Source organism: Ambystoma mexicanum, chromosome 4p, assembly GCF_040938575.1.
Source record: "Ambystoma mexicanum isolate Mex_15411 chromosome 4p, UKY_AmexF1_1, whole genome shotgun sequence".
In the NCBI taxonomy this organism is placed as follows: domain Eukaryota; kingdom Metazoa; phylum Chordata; class Amphibia; order Caudata; family Ambystomatidae; genus Ambystoma; species Ambystoma mexicanum.
Window position 1 is genome coordinate 254,726,506 of NC_090927.1, and position 17,511 is coordinate 254,744,016.

General features: G+C 46.0%; 1 protein-coding gene across 1 annotated transcript in view; it reads left to right on the top strand.

Annotated features, from left to right (window-relative positions):
• Positions 1 to 17,511, top strand: part of LOC138453178 (cytochrome P450 2K4-like) — a 557,377-nt gene that overhangs the window by 324,439 nt on the left and 215,427 nt on the right. The window contains exon 5 of the mRNA XM_069605777.1: positions 5,056 to 5,229. Coding sequence (XP_069461878.1) covers positions 5,056 to 5,229 — 174 coding nt within the window. The remainder of the gene's footprint in view (positions 1 to 5,055; positions 5,230 to 17,511) is intronic.

A 17,511-nucleotide genomic window follows, 5' to 3' on the forward strand; every position in this document is an offset into this window, starting at 1 on the left:
AGCGCCCAAGACCAGGAGGTATCACATCGCTGATACCAAGGTAGATAAAGAAAGCAATGTCGCATTAAATAGGAGAGGTATGCATACACCGGATAATTGATCTGTTTGTCATGAATAGGGTATCACTCAGACTTGTCAAAGATACACGTTTTTAGGAGTTTTCTGAAGGTCAGATAAGATGCTTCATCTTTGACGAATAGTGGGAGTAGGTTCTAGAAGGTGGGGCGGTGACCATAAAACTGGATCCACCAGCGTGTTTGTTGTTGAACCTGGGGGTGAGAAGAAAGAGAGGCAAGAAGATGAGCGGAGACCGCACGGATGTTGGCCTTCTGTGTTGACGGCTGCTGAGGTAGGCGGGGCGACCTTAAGAATACAGCAGTGGGCGATCGTAAGGATATTGAATTCAATCCAAGCTTTAATTGGGAGCAAGTGGGCTTCTCTTCTGGCCTGCGAGGTGTGGTCAGTGTGTTTTATGCCCCAGGCAGCTCTGAGGGTGTTGTTTGGAAGCAATTGAAGTTTTGATACAGTCTTGACAGAAGTGCCCATGAGAAGTGCATTGCTATAGCCCAATTTACTGTCTGTGATGTCCCTAGCGAGTGTTAGGCAGTTGTATGGTGACAAGAACATTCTGCTGAGGATAATAAGTTTAGTAGTGTAGGAAGTAGAGAAGGCAAGGGCATTGATATGCTTGTGCATTTTATGTTCAGTGTCTGGATAGACGCCAAGGGTTTTTACATGGCTCGATATTGGGATGGGGTTGCCATCATGTTGAGGACAGAGTATGCAGGTTTGAGGTTATTCAGGCGGTGAGGAGATCCGACGATGACTATTTCGGTTTTGTCATTGTTGAGGCAGAGGCGGTGATTTGCCATCCAGTTCTGGATGGTGCCATAGACTTGATTAATCATGGTGAAGTTTTAGGAATAGTTGCCCATGATATATAGGAGAACCTGGGTGTCATCAGCAAATTTGGTTTACAGGATGCTGAGATTGTCTAAATGGTCAAACAAGCTTTTGGAGTAAGTTTTATAGAGGTTGGGGGAGAACCCTGAGGAACGCCAAAGAGGCCAGGATGGAAATGGTGCCTCATTGCCGATGAAGACTCGAGATGAGCGATCGCTCAAGAAGTATTTTATCCATGCGGTTGCCTCTGGAGTGAAGGGGAATTTTGTTTTGAGAGGTTCCCATAGGATGTCATGGTCAACAAGACTGAATCCAGCCAAGAGGTCAAGGAGGAGCAGAAGGGCAAGGTTACCTGAGTCACAGATGTTATCAATCAGAATTTTGAGATTGAGGAGAGCTCTTTCTGTGCTGTGGTTGGGTATGAAGCCGGATTTGTGAGCCCTGAGCAGGCTGTGGTGTTCGAGGTAGGATTGGATGTATGACTGTATGCTGCACATTCTAATATTTCGAGGACGAAATGGACTGTTGTGATGGGGAGGTAATTGGTCGGGAGGGTAGGGTTGAGTGATGGTTTTTTGAGAAGTGGGGTAACTCAAGCATCTTTGATATTTGTCAGAATGACATTTGAGGCAAAAGAGGCATTGAAGTCGACAATGAAGGGAGAGAACAAAATTAAATTAGCCACTCTCGCCAAACAGTATAAAAAGGAAATCATAAACACTAAAAGAAATACCTTTAACAACAGAATATCTAAGGCCAAATCAGATACCAAGGAGCTATTCTCCATCCTCCGTGAAATGGAATCACCCATACCCCCGACTGATAACACTCCTAAAAATAAGCTCTGGTGCACTAATATACAAAATGCCCTGGCGGGCAAAATTAGCTTGCTCCAAACCAAAATTGCCAATAAAAAAGCCTCCCTGCTCCTGCCAACGGAGCCTACACCTCAGCCACAGCTCCTCCCAAACCAGCCTAACACCCCTCATCCATTTAGCTTCAGACAAATATCTATATTGGAGACAGAAAAAATCATACTATCTCTAAAGCCCTCCAACTGCAAAGGTGACAATTGCCCCGCCCAAATTATAAAAGATGCAGCTAGAGACCTAGCCCCCTTCATCTCTAAACTTATCAATGCATCCTTTAAGTCTAACCTAGTGCCCAATAACTTCAAGCAATCTTGGGTGCTTCCCTTGCTAAAAAACAAACACTTGACCCCGCAATACTGACAAATTACAGACCTATCACCACTGTCCCATTTCTGCTTAAAATTATTGACAGTGTAGCGTACCTGCAAATTCAGGACTACTTAGAAACTAACAATCTACTAGGCTCACGGCAATCTGGCTTCCGTCCCCTTCATGGCACTGAAACAGCCCTGATTGACCTCAAGACCCAAATTGACGAGTTGAAGGACAATGGCAAATCAGCTATGCTACTCCTCCTTGACCTATCCGCGGCCTTTGACTTGGTAGATCACGCAGTCTTATGCAATCACCTCAGCTCCGCTGCTCATTTTTCAAGTGATGCCATAACCTGGGTACAATCCTTCCTTGCAAACCGGACAATGAGAGTCTTCTCCCCCCTAGCTGCTGCTGATCCCACACAAGTTTCATGCGGTGTCCCTCAAGGATCATGTGTATCTCCGACGATGTATAACATCTTTACTAAGCCCTTGTTTGACAAGTTGGACAGATTGGGTATTATCTACACTAATTACGCAGATGACACTCAAATCCTTATCCCCCTTTCGGGAAACTTCTTGGAAGACACGGCCTTAGTAAATAAGATATATCTCCTCATTGAGGCATGGATGGCATCTCACAGCCTCTGCTTGAATGACGACAAAACTGAGTTACTGATCCTCGGCTCAGAGCTGGCCATCAAAAAACTTGACCCTAACTATTCCTCATTCAACATCGACAATAATATCATCAAAGTGATGCCTGCAGTAAAAACCCTCAGGGTCTATCTCGACTCAGCGCTCACCTTCAAGAAACAAACTAACTCACTAGCATCTTCCACTGCATATCCTTGTAAATTGATCCGAGCATGCAGACCATTTCTAACTGAGACTAGTTGCATTACATTAGCTAATGCACTCATCATATCCAAGTTGGATTACTGTAATGCCCTATATGCAGGATCTAACAAGTATATCCTTGATAAACTCCAAACTCTCCAAAACAATGCTATTAGAGTAGCTTTAAATATTCCTAATAGAGCTCATATCTCCACCTCTAGGAAAAATATCCACTGGCTAAAAAAGACAGGATTGCCCTCAAAACACTCTCCCTTACCTCCAAATGTCTTAACAATATAGCTCCTCTTTACCTGGTGAACAGAGTCAACAAGAGATCCTCTAACCGCCCTACTAGAATGACTAACGCCTATATGTTAGTGGTGCCTAGATATAAAAAGAGTACAGCTGGCGGCTCCAGTTTTCCGGTCAAAGCTGCGCAAACTTGGAACAAACTTCCTCTGGATCTTAGAATGGACCAACCTTACCATAGCTTCAGGCGGAAAGTCCTCACCTGGATACGTTCCAACGACACTTAGCTTACCGTTCCACTGCCACCTCCTCTAGAGACCCAGATGACTGTAACTATATGATCTGATATCTGATTAACCAACCTGAACTGTTGTTTTGGCATTTTCTTGTACATGAAACTTTGTTAGTAATATAAACTGTATAACTGTATTTTTTCTGTAACCAAGTTCTCAAGTATCCTTGTACTGTCTGCGCCCAGCTACCCCTTCGGGTTTGGTTTTGCGCTGTACCAAATAAACAAACAAACAAACAAGTGTTTCTGTGCAGATGTTTGATGATGTGCCTGTGCAACCATTCACTTTACAGTCGAAGGGTTTGAGGGATTTGATCATTTTGAGGATATCAGCTGCGGTGACTGTGGAAAAGTGAAAGGGGGCTGTGAGCGTACGGGTGGTGGGGATGGAAGGGGCATGGCAGGAGGGGCTTTGGAGATAAGTGAGGCTTTTTTGGTAATGTTTCTGGTCTGTCCACTTGTGAATGTCATCATAGAGTGCTGACTGGATAGTAGTGCACCAAGCCTTATTTTTTGTGAAGTGGGAGATGGGGGGAGCAGGAGTTTTGAGTTGTTTGACAATTTTGAAGAGCTCTCTCTCATTGGAGCTCACTTCAATGATCCTAGTGTTGTAGGAGTTGGATTTGGTGGAGATTAGAGCGTCTTTGTAAGTTTTCGCAGAAGAGGTGAAAACAGCGTTGTTGGCTGCGGAGGAGTACTTTCTCCAGAGATGCTCGAAGGCACGTTTATATCTGCAGAGGGATTAGAATTCCTCAGAAAACCAGTTATTGTGGCGTGATGGTTTTTTAGGAATCATGGTTTTGTATGGGCCTCTAAGTCTAGTGCTTTGATGCCTACAACTCCGCCCTGCTTAATTTGATACTGCAGGTCACCAGGGTTAATTTGTGTTGTGAACCAACTTGAGATAGTGGGGGCTGGTACTGCATTAGTGAGCTTACAGGTGTTATGGGCTGTGATGAGCAAGGGTGCAGGGGTCTGGATGGAGGGCATCTGATCTTGCACGATGCTGTATTCAATCAATAAGACATCAGACCAGGGATGGGGTTGGAGGCAGTGATAGAAAGATTAATGTTAACTCTGATGATCCAGTCAATGATGCAGCATTTGGCATGAGTGGGCGAGTTAACCATTTGGCATAGGTTCATTTTGGTAAAGGTGATGGCAAGGGCGGTAGATCTATTGTCATCAGGGTCATTGAATTTGAGGTTGAAGTCTCGTAGGAGGATAGGTTTGGTTGTGGGTTTGATAATGGTGGTAATTAAGAGGGGTATATCAGACTCAGGGGAACTCATAATATTGGGGTGTTGGTAAAGCAGAATGAGTTTGAGAGTGGTTTGTTAATTTTTGGTAATGTTCATTTTATATTGCTCATGGCTGGGTATATTGAAATCTGTCTGACTAGCTGAACGCTAAACCTGGTCAAATTAAATACAGTAGCATGTACACTATCTCTGGGGCATAGTTACGCTACATTTTTCTACTTTAGATTATTAAAATCAGTGCATTTCTGTGTGTGCCTAAGTGTAAATGCATAATGTACATTTTTTTAATGTTTGTTCATTTGATGTTCTTTGTCTTTTTCCAGCTCTTTAATGCATTCCCTTACCTTGGATTCCTATTGGGAGAAAAAAAGACCCTTATTAGGAACGTTGAGGAAATTGATTCATTTACAAAAACGGTGTTCATGGAAAGTCTTGGGCAATTAGATGCAAATAATCAAAGAAATTTCATTGATGCATTTCTTGTCAGACAGAAGGAGGTAATGTAATGCACTCATGTTGTCAAAAATTATAAATTGGCTTTATAATCATTACCTTTGACCTCTGTGACCTCTGTGACATATTTGGTTGAAATGGTGCTAGTCGTTCCCACAAACATGTCTGGCATCTGGTCCTTTAGCCCCTGGACTCTGCAAAGTGGAAATATTGGAGAAAATGTGTTACATTGTTTAAAAGTTATTAAGAAAGGGAAACAGGTTTTGTCATGTGGCAGGCAAATATTCAGGTGACACCTATTGCCCCACATTAGATGTGTATGGAAGTACCGTTTTCCGTCCCTGCCCCTCCGCAGTATCGTCCAGGTGAAAAAATGTTACAAGCTGAGACAGCCCTACCTCCCCAAGAGTCATGGGGTAGAAGATGAAACAAACTAAGACCATGAAGGTGACATTAAGAATACAGAATAGATGTTGGGAGACATAAACAGGTAGTTGTTGCTATATACATAGATAAGAGAATGACTAGGTGGATAAACAAGTACACATAAAGTACACGTAGCAAATACAAGTACAGGTAGACATGAAGAATGCATAGGCACAAAACATATTTGCCCATAGACATGACAGACACATGCACGTAGACATGAAGCATGCTCTCATGCAGACACTAAGAACCTATATACATACATATAGTCACTGAAAACACTTTGTTAAAGGGTAGTTATGGTTAAGTTGCACTAAAAAAAACCCATGAAATTCAGTGAAAAAACTTTGGCAACGGGACGTTATTGTTACAAGTAAAACCGGAAAACCTTTGAAATTCACCAGTTATAGTACACTAAGCAACCAAAACTCGTGCCATCTCGGTGCACTGCTTAGACTAACAGCAAGGACATCAAAGATGACATCACACATCATTGATGACATCACAGATGGCATCACATATCTGGCCCACTTCTTTTTGTTCACTGACATATGTAGGCCATATGATTTTGTTCACTGATAGAGACAATCTTACCAATTAAAAGGTGTATGTACAAAATAATCTTCTTGTATGTTATTAAGGCAGTTTCCTTAGGATTCGGCCTCAATTCATGGTACACATACATGGCGAAATAAGCAAGCCTAAAACACACATATCATGGGTGTACTTCATGATAAAGTCTAATGTTACATTCCTTTTTTGGTGGTGTTCTTTCTTTCCTCCTTACTTATGTTTCCTTGTATGTGCCTCAGATGTGTATGCATTGTACGTCTTGATATGATATGGAATTTGTAATGCACCTATACACAAGTGTTTCAAGACGTGAGGAGACAAGGAAGGGGGAGCAGAGGGAGGACAGAGACAACGAACTTACTAGGCCAAGTGACATTGAGATTGCACAAGTTCAGGGGAGGAGGAGGGGAAAAGTGCCAGGGGAAAGGGGAGGGGGTAGTGCTGCCCATGGGATCAAAATAATAACACAAAGGGCCTCATTACAACTCAGGCATTAAGGGTTAACGCCGTTGTTAACCCTTAACGCCTGATTTTAATTTTAACGGCTGCTTTTAGCAGGCGTTAAAATCCATGGCGCTAAACCGCCTTGGTGCTAATTACGGCACTGTAATTTACGGTGCCGTAATTAGCGCCTTCCCCACTCCCATTATGCCCTATGGGGCAAAAATGGGAATGGCGAAGGGTAAATGGGAAATGGGGATTTACCGCCCCACTCACCTTGGAATGGGGCGGTAAATCCGCCATCCACCATGGTGTAAACATAGTTTACACCATGGTGGTAAAGTTGGTGTACTTACCGCCTGGGTCGTAATGACCCCAAAAGTGTGGCCAGCAGGTGGCAGATGCAAGGGTAATTTCAGACAGCAGGTGTCAAAAAGTGCAGGTAGGGGACTGTAGGGTAACGGGTACAGAGTCAAGTGCAAGGGTTGCCAGGCAGCAGTGATGGTGTGCAACTGAGCGGGTAGGGACCTGGGCCCGAAAACAGCAGGGGAGAGGAAGAGAGAAGGCAGAAGCAAAGAGGAAGGTCCAGAGGTGTTTCCGGAACTGGAGATGGATCTCCTCGAGTTTCAGAGAGGCAGGGAGGCTGTTCCAGAGGAAGGCCCCAGTCGAAGAAAGTGATCTACCACCAACTGAGGTATGTGGAGGTGTAGAAGTGAAGACCTTGAGCAGGAATGTATTTACGAAGAGAGAGTTGGAGGTATTGAGTACCCATGCCCCAGAAGGCCTTGTGGACAATGCAGAGGGTCTTGAACTTAATCCTTGCAGCCACTGGGAGCCAATGCAGAGATTTCAGTGCTGGAGAGATACGATCCCTGGGCTTGAGGCCAAAGACAAGTCTCGCAGTCCTGTTCTGGATGAGTTACAGAGGGCGGAGAAGCGAAGCAGGCAGATTTAGGAAGAGGCTGTTGCAGTAGTCAAGCCTAGAGAGAACCAGTGCTATGGAGACAGTGAGCTTTTGGGAGAAGGAGAGGAAATGAAGAATACCTCTGAGGAGGTGCAGTTGGTAGTTTGCCTTCTTACAGACGTCAGAGATGTGAGGAGAAAAGGAGAGTGTGGAGTTGAAGATTACCCAGAGGTGCTTAGCCTCAAAGGTGGGAGCAGGAAGAGGGCCAAGGGAGGCTGGCCAGAGAGTGACAGGAAAGGAGGTTGCAGGTGTGCCGATGAGAAGAATCTCCATCTTAATGGCATTAAAGCAGAGATCGTTGGCGGCACACCACTCCTGGATAGCAGACAGACAGTCAGAGATGAGAGAAGGAGAAGATGTGGCAGAGGGGAGCTGATAACGAGCTGAGGGTCATCCGCATACCATTGAAAGTTGGAGCAGAGAGCGGCAACGCGGTGGCCAAGAGGTATTGGTTGAACAGCCAGGGGGTAAGGTTAGACCCCTGGGTAACACCACAGGTAGAGAGTGAGATAGAGGAAAGGAAAGACCAAAGTTGGACCTGGGAGGGTCGATCAGAGAGGAATGAGGTCAGCCAGGCCAAGGCCTCATCGGTGATACCCAAGTCATCACGGAGATTATTGAGCAGGATGGCATGGTTGACTGTGTCAAAGGCAGAAGAGAGTTACAGTAAGATGAGGACAGAGGGGAGATTAGAATCAAGGTTAGAGAGCAGGTCTTCATGGATGTTCAGGAGAGCAGTTTCCATACTTCTTGTTGCTCTGAAGCCAGGCTGATGGTTATGGAGACAACCAGCAGACTCAGTGTGAAGATTAAGATTGGAGATGGCCAGTCTTTCCAGGAGTTTCCCCAGGAAAGGAGTGATGGATATCGGGCAATATTTAGCCGGGCAGGAGGGGTCAGCTGAGGGTTTCTTGAGAAGAGGGTGCACAAGATTGTGCTTCAGGGGGGTAGGGAAGGCTCCAGTGGCGAAGAGGTGGTTGCAGAAGTCTGCCAGGGCAGGAGTGGGTGTGTCAATGTGGTCCTTGATGGTTTTGGAAGAACAGGGAAGAACCCGTTTTGACGAGACTTTCATAGATTGAACTTGTCTGGAAACCTCATCAGGGTAGAACATAGGAAAGGAAGAGAAAGAGGGAGGAGAGGTGGCCACAGGGGGGACGGAGGTAGAGGCGAGAGTAGAGGGAGGATGAGAGGACTAGAGGGTGGACAGGATATCCTGGGTTTTAGAGATGAAATGAGAAGCCAGGGCTGTGCAGAGGGCCTGGGAGGGGACAGGAGATGTAGAGACTGTAGCAGGATTGGCCAGCTCCTTGCAGATTTTAAAGAGTTTGGCTGAGTTGTTAGATGATGCAGAGACGCAGGCATGAATGTTGGCTCTCTTCTTAGTGCGGACAGAGAGCCCATATTGCCTGTGGAGCAGGGGGCAGGCCAGTTTGTCAGAGGATGCGCAAGAAGCTAGCCATTTCCTCTCAGCCACCCTGCAATTGCGTTTGAGGGTGATGATGTCTGTGTCCTACCATGAATTGCACTTGGCTTTGGGCTTCAAGCGGATCCTTGTGACAGGGGCAAGAACATCAAGAGTATCAGATATAGCAGAGTGGCATATGGAAAGGGCTGTAGAAGAAAGCAGCTCAGTGGCACTTCCACTGAGCTTTGGAGACGCCTGTTTATGTAGTAAATACTACTTCATTTATATTATAATTGTAGATTTGATTTTAATTGAATGTTGTTTCTTTGGTGGTCTTTCATCAATGTGAGGACCTCCGTTGTTCACTTGCTAATAAATCACTAATGCATTGTTGTTTCACACTTTTTCTTTTTATTGTATTTATTATGGAAGAAGCCCTTGCCGATGCATTTCGGACAACAGTCCTTCCTCAGGGCGAGTTTCTAAAAAAAGAGACATTCACAATTCGGGGCTAACCTCACCCCTGATGCAATCAAATTAAACAAAATAATCAAATCTGTATAGTATCAACGTTCGTAATAGTAATATAGGGTAGCATGCCAACAAAACAACACATACCTGCCAATTGCAATGTACATTTCTCTGTGGTTTATAATAAAGATTCACACTCTGCGGTAACCGTGAGCTTATTCTTAGAGAAAGCCTTTGTATCGTGTCACTTATATCTCAGTCAAATTGTATTAAGATGAGGGTTGGTTTAAGTAGGGACTCTTTGACGTGGAAGCATTCATAAAGTTCTGGAATGAAAATAGGCAGTGATGCGTTTGACTCATACTTAAAGGTCTATTCTCATTAACATGAAACGTAAAAACGTTTACACACTAATGTGTATGAGAAGATAGAAAAATACACAAATGCTCTTACCCCATCCGGTGAGGTATACCAATAATAAGATCTCCCAAACGAGTATCAGGGCTGTGTGTTCCGTCCGACTCAGTCTGTCAAGACGAACGACACGTAATTAGGTTGGTAATACGTTCATTTCTATAGTGTCTGTCTGTTAGCAAACGAGCATGTTGGCCAAGCTTACCTATTTCTTCTTCCTTCATTCGGGGTCGCGCGCAGCGTCGTGGTGTCTGGGGCAACGGATGTTTCCCCTGGCAACAGAATGCAGCGCGTCGTCATGTGCGCTTAAGAATACCACGTCATCACGTAGAATACGTGACGATGCGTAATGGTAGTTCTAACGACCTTGGGAAATGTCGTTCTTTATGGACAAGGTTTGTAGATGTGTGTGGTCGTGTCCACAGTCAAGCTAGCTATTTAAAGCCAATGGGTACATCGTTGTAATATGGTAATCATACAGGCATCTATAACCCAATGTCATGAAAAAATGTTTAACATTGTGGCGATGAGTCAGAACATATTATTTTAAATGCAAGAAGATTAATTCTAATCACAAGTTAAACTAGAATATCTCCGCTTGACAGATATATATATTTCTGATGTTTGTTAATCTGCTTAGAATCACATGCTGTGCATAGGTCCGACATCCAGTGGTCACTGCGGAGTATTGCATTTTGTTTTTCGTAGTCGAAAAGGGGACGTCGACAAGGCGTGTCTGTAACACTATCCCTATAGTGACGTGCGTTGTACCCACAATCCCTCACGCGTCGAGGTCCCTCAGATTGTTTTTTTCCGCCCATCTTATGGTCGCCTTACGCGGAGCTCCTAGAGAGACATTGCTAAACAATTACTACGGACCTCGGTCCTTAATATATACTTATTGTTAAAGATCCCTCCCCTCGACGTTAGCTGTGAAGCTGTTTCTCCGCCGAGCAAGTTTTCGACGGAGGAGAAGAGACGGAGGAGATCCTTCGGCGCTGCCGAACACGTGGCCAGGCCTCGCCGGCCAACATACAGTAGGGAGAGTGGGGGTTTCGAACTTTTACCTTCTCGTCGAGAATGTCTTTCTTTCTCCCCTATCTTTCCCTTGGGGTTGTTATCACCAGTTTTTATTGCCTCAGCTATAGAGAGGACACCTTTTAAGTTTTGCCCACGCTGTAGGGGCAAATACACTTGGAAGGACAAACACAAGCTCTGCAATCGTTGCTTGCCCCTCGATCATAAAGAGGACAGCTGCGCGGCCTGTAAGCTCTTGAAACCAAGAACTCTTAAAGAACGGAAAGTTAAGAGGTGGGCGGACTACGCAATGTCGAAGTCAGTTTCCTCACCCGCCGCCGCTGTTACAGAAAGTGACGAGGAGGGTGATAACTCGACGTCCGTTACGGAAGTCATTAACCCCCAGAAGGAGCGCTCGCGCTCCTTGACGTCCGTCCCCGGCCCCGACGGGCTCGGCTCACGCCCTGCTTATGGGGATGAACACCCCGGCGACAAGGACGCACACAGACCCCATAGGCCTAAGCACACAACCCACGGCTCTTCTTCGTCCAGGACGAAGGATCCACCAGCGCCGAAGGGGACGCAGGGCACTCCGGCGTCGACCTCAGACCGCAAGGGTCTCAAGCCCCACCCGCAAACGCAGCCGCGACCAGCGATTGGGCTTTTATCTAATATGGGCGCTACCCCAAAAACATCCGACGTAACGCTCCATAGAGCGGCCGTCGAAAAACAACGCGCAACGCAGGCAACGCCGACTCCTGAACCCTCAACTGACGAACTCGTCGTCGAGAGTCTGGCGAGAATTGTTTCCGAGGACAAACGCAAGCGGACGACGAAACAGACGTCGAATACCGCACCCAAGGATATAGAAACGCCGAAAAAGCACAAGAGTAGCCAGGAACTGCCCCATCCATCTAAAGGCACTTCTGAACTACCGGAGGGCTTTTCTGAGGGCGACGGAAACCTTTCGTCGATGTTGTGGGAGCGTTTGAAGCGTTTTGAAGCCGAAAACACTGATTTCCCCCCTCTAGACTATTCAGGGGTTCCCCATGAGACCCTGGAAAGACTCCATTCTTGTATGGAAAAGATGGAGAGGTTTTTGGGTAGCCAAAACCCACCCACACCCAAAAGACCAAGAGAATGGACCCAGGATGACCCTAGAGTCAAGATTCCTAGGCTGTTTAGCCCTTCTACAGATGCATATGACCTCACTGAAGAGGAGCAATACCTCCAGGAAGATGAGGAGTGTTTAGGTGGAGAGGAAGAACTTGAGGAGGAGAGGTTTGAGGAAGACCCTTACACTAGCGCAGGAGCTTTTGAAGAAGATACAGCTACCTCACAGCCCTGGCACTCCCGATCAGTGCAGCCTTGGCAATCCCCATCAGTGCACTTAGACCCTGATGTCTTTCATCCTTCTCCTCCCAAGGACTCACCTATTGGGAACACCTCCCCCATAGATGACCAGCCTTCACTTAATGCACTATTGCGCAAGGCAGCAGCGCATTTTGAAATAGACACAGGGGAGGCCCTTCCGGACATAGACTTTGTAGAAAAGGTTATTAAAGAAAAAGCCCCGGTCAGCCAGACCATTCCGCTCCTGGCTTCTAAAAAGAGAAGAATAACTCCTTCCCTTTCCAATCCGGCCTTAGTCAGAGGGGTCAACCCTCGGATAGAAAAGCTCTTCAGCCCTTCCTCTTCTGACCCTTTGTACATCAGGGGACATTCTATCCCGGACTCTCTGGTAGTGACTAACACAAGAAAGAGAGCGGGGGTACCACTATCTACTAGTGAGGCACCACCTGACAAAGAGGGCAAGAAGCTCTATGCACTTGGGAAGAGAATCACGACATCCGCCGCCTTCTCAACCAGGATCGCGAATAACAATTCCCTACTAGCTAGCTACGCAGATGCACAGTGGAGCAAGCTGCCCAGCGAAGCAGAGGACGCACCAGAACCCCTGCGCTCACGCCTGTTGGCTACTATATCAGAGGGAACTCTTGTAAACCAGGGCATCGTAAAGAACTCCTTAGATGCCGCAGAGACAGCTGGCCGCTCCCTGGTTCAGGAAATACTTCTCAAACGCCATGTCTGGCTGCGCAATTCGGGATTTAAGCCAGAAACCCAGGCTTCCCTAATAAATAAGCCCATAGAGCAAACACATCTGTTTGGGAAAGCAGTTGATGAGGCCCTAGAACATGCGAAGAAGGAGTTTGATACCATCAAGACTCTTGACCAAATTTCTAGGCCACCTAACAGACGCAGCTATGGCAATAGACACTCCTTTCGTGGCCAACGCCAGCAGCAAAGCCAACAACAATTTTACTCTGCTATCAACTGGCCCTCGAACCAAAGCACCCAGTTCAGTCAAAGAGGCCAACGTCGTGGCAAGGGAAGAGGGCGCGGCTCCAGTCCCAAAGGCCCCGCGCCCAATACCAACAAATGACCCAAAGATTCGGGTCCCCTCCCATGCATCACCAGTCGGGGGCCTGCTAACATCGTTCCTTTCAGCATGGGAGGGAATAACGTCAGACCGCTGGGTATTATCCACCATAGCCCACGGATACTGCATCGAATTCAACGGTTCCCCGAAATACAGACCCCCACGGAACCGACGCATGACACCGGAACACCTCACTATTCTTCTTCAAGAAGTAGAAGAGCTACTGAAAAAAGAAGCTATAGAGGCTGTCCCCCTATCTCAGGTAACAGAAGGTATTTATTCAGTGTACTTCCTTGTACCCAAAAAGGACTTAACCATGCGCCCTGTATTAGATCTGCGCCCAGCGAACAACTTTGTCAAACCCCAAAAGTTTCGTATGGTGACCTTGCAGGAAGTAATCCCACTGTTATCACAGGGGGATTACATGACAACACTAGACATGAAAGATGCATACTTTCATATTTTAATGTTGCCAGCGCACAGAAAATACCTCGGGTTCAAGATAGAGAACAAACACTATCAGTTCAGAGTACTACCCTTCGGGATAGCATCTGCACCAAGGGTATTTATGAAAGTACTGGCAGTGGCAGCGGCCCACCTGCGCAGATTATCCATCCCGGTTTACCCGTACCTCGCCGACTGGCTCATAACAGGGGATTCTTACGAAACATGCTTCTCCAATACCCAAAGGACCGTAGACCTTTTGTCCCAACTGGCCTTCTCCATCAACGAAAAGAAGTCCAGCTTAGACCCCAGCCAAATCAAACAATTCCTAGGGGCTCTAATTCGAACAAAGGATGGCCTCGTCTTCCCCTCCAACGAGAGGGTCCAAAACATGCTGTTTCAGATCCCCCAATATGTGGCAGGTCGAGAGGTGACGGTACGCAAAGCAATGCGCTTGCTAGGGATGATGGCGTCATGTATTTATTTGGTACCTCACGCGCGCCTGCGCATGCGCCCAATGCAAGAGTGGCTCTACAGCCAGTGGTGTCAGGCCAGCGGACAATGGGACGATCTGGTGGTAGTCTCGCAGGCCTTGGTTCTCTCGCTACGGTGGTGGACAAAGGAAAACCTGTTTTAGGGAAAACTTTTGCCACACCCGCAGTGGAAGCCACTCTAACCACAGACGCATCCCTTACAGGATGGGGGGCTCACCTATCCCATCAGACTGCTCACGGAGTGTGGACTCCGAGCTTAGCATCCAAGCATATAAACCTGCTGGAACTATTAGCAGTGTTCAAAGCACTGAAAGCCTTTCAGGAACACTTACAAGGAAAGACAGTGATGGTCCTCACAGACAGCACCACAGCCATGCAATATCTCAACAAACAAGGGGGCACTCACTCTCCAGGACTGTCCAAACTGTCCCAGAATATATGGAAGTGGGCTCTCAAACACAACATGTTCCTACTGTCACAACATGTACCAGGGGAACTCAATCTGCTAGCAGACAAACTTCCCCCTACCCAAAGAGTACGAATGGCAATTACACGAAAACATCGTCTTAGACGTCTTCACGCAATGGGGTTTCCCGGAAATAGACCTGTTCGCAACCCTGGAGAACTCACAATGCCAAAGTTACGCCTCCAGGTACCCCCAGAACCAGTCCAAGGGGAACGGTCTGTTGATTCAATGGTCAGGGAAATTTGTTTACGCCTTTCCCCCGACTCCCCTCCTCAACAAAGTGGTGCACAAAATGCACCAAGAGCAGGTTACCATGATACTAGTAGCCCCAATGTGGGCCCGGCAGCCATGGTTCGCTCACTTGATGGAGATGTCCCTATCTCCCCCAATGAAACTTCCCTGCCCGTACAACATGCTGTCACAAGACAAGGGCAGGACACTGCATCCATGCCCTCAGACCATGAACTTAGCAGCCTGGCTCCTGAGATCATAGAATTTGGACATTTACATCTCCCTCAGAGATGTATGGACATCCTCAGGGAAGCCAGAAAACCTAATACTCGCCACTGCTATTCTAGCAAGTGGAAAAGATTTGTCATCTGGTGTAGAAGTAAAAACATCAACCCGGTTGACTGCTCTGCCACTAACATTATTCTGTACTTGACCCATTTACTGGATTCAGGTCTAGTGTTTAATTCCATTAAAGTCCACCTAGCGGCACTTTCTGCATACACCACTTCCCAACTTAAAGTGTCGTGGTGGAAGATACCAGTTATCAAGGCCTTTATGGAAGGGGTAAAAAGAATACACCCCCCGATAGCTAACCCAGCTCCCGGATGGGACTTAAACGTGGTACTTTCTAGACTCCTGGGCACTCCTTTCGAACCCATGCACAAGGCAACTCTTAAATACCTCACTCTTAAGACTGCTTTCCTAATAGCTATCACCTCCATTAGGAGAGTAAGTGAACTACAGGCTTTTTCTGTACTAGACCCCTTCGTATCAGTTCACAAGGATAAGGTGGTTCTTCGCACACACCCAAGGTTTGCACCAAAATTCATCTCAAAATTTCATGTAAACCAATCTATAGAACTACCAACGTTCTTTCAAAACCCTTCCAGTTTGGGAGAAAAAAGTCTGCATACACTAGATGTACGCAGAGCTGTCATGTTCTACATGGAAAGAACCAGATCACTGAGAAAGACTAATCAGTTCTTTGTCTCGGTGGCAGCAGGAAGAGAAGGAGATGCAGTCTCTAAGTCCACTATATCTAGATGGATTGTACAATGCATCACTCTCTGTTACACTCTTGCTAAGAGAGAACTACCCTTCAAGCCAAGAGCACATTCCACTCGAGGCACTGGGGCTTCCATAGCATTCATTGCAAATGTTCCCCTTGAGTCCATCTGCAAAGCGGCTACCTGGAGTTCTGTGCACACCTTTACAAAACACTACTGTCTAGATGCACACTCTAGATCTGACTCCCAGGTGGGACAGGCAGTATTAAGACATCTTTTCTCTACTGTTCCTTCTCATAACCCACCGCCAACTCCGGGTACTGCTCGCTAGTCTATGCACAGCATGTGATTCTAAGCAGATTAACAAACATCAGAAGACAATGCATTACTTACCGTAAAAGCATTTCTGATGGTTGTATCTGCTTAGATTCACATGCGCCCGCCCTTCCTCCCCGCTCGGATGGAAGGAACATAGACATCCTCTACTATATTTCTCTCTTTTCTGTACTCACTCACGTCTAGAAGGCTCCCTCAGGGCAGAAAAATACAAACAGAGGGACCTCGACGCGTGAGGGATTGTGGGTACAACGCACGTCACTATAGGGATAGTGTTACAGACACGCCTTGTCGACGTCCCCTTTTCGACTACGAAAAACAAAATGCAATACTCCGCAGTGACCACTGGATGTCGGACCTATGCACAGCATGTGAATCTAAGCAGATACAACCATCAGAAATGCTTTTACGGTAAGTAATGCATTGTCATATGTATATACATTTTTTCGCCCTCTACTTAGATACTGGTAATTATAAGGGATGAAAGAGTCAAACTCCTTAAATCCATATTTCCCAAATTAATACGCATCAACCTCGCTTATCTACTGCAATCACTAATATTCCAGATTGCATCTATGCACGTTGTACTTGCCTGAAATAACAGATCAGTGCAATTGTACATTAACAACAGTTATGATGTAAGCAGAACTCATCTAGGTCCCTATGCAACTACCCCAGATACTGTTAGTGACTTATGCATATGGTTGAACTATCATAGCTCAGTTACTCATTGACTCCTCTTACCGTCTGTCATACATTTGAATTACATTTCTAAACATGCACATATTATGGCACGGTATGGTTGTTCATTGCATCCGTTCAGCTTGTACCAACTGGTAGCTCCACATTTTTTTACCCATACAACTTAGGGACTACTTATATAGAAAATTAAACAGTTTTTCATCAGTATTTCCAGTCTTTTGCCCTAAGGTAATATGATTTGAGTACCTCACTGTTGATATTGCCTATGTACAATTGTATCAAGATCACAGAAAACAAAACAAGTCAAGTTCTTCATTCAAACCTGTCGGAGCAACAGTTCCAAGCTTGTCGATCCAAAATGCTTCCCGTTGTTCAAGTCTCTTATTGATGTTCATGCGCAGGTCTTTTGTCCTGATGACCTCTAAAATCTGAAATCTCATCTGTGATAACTTTTGCTGATGCGCTTGGAAATGCCTTGCCAAAGGAGAGTGACGA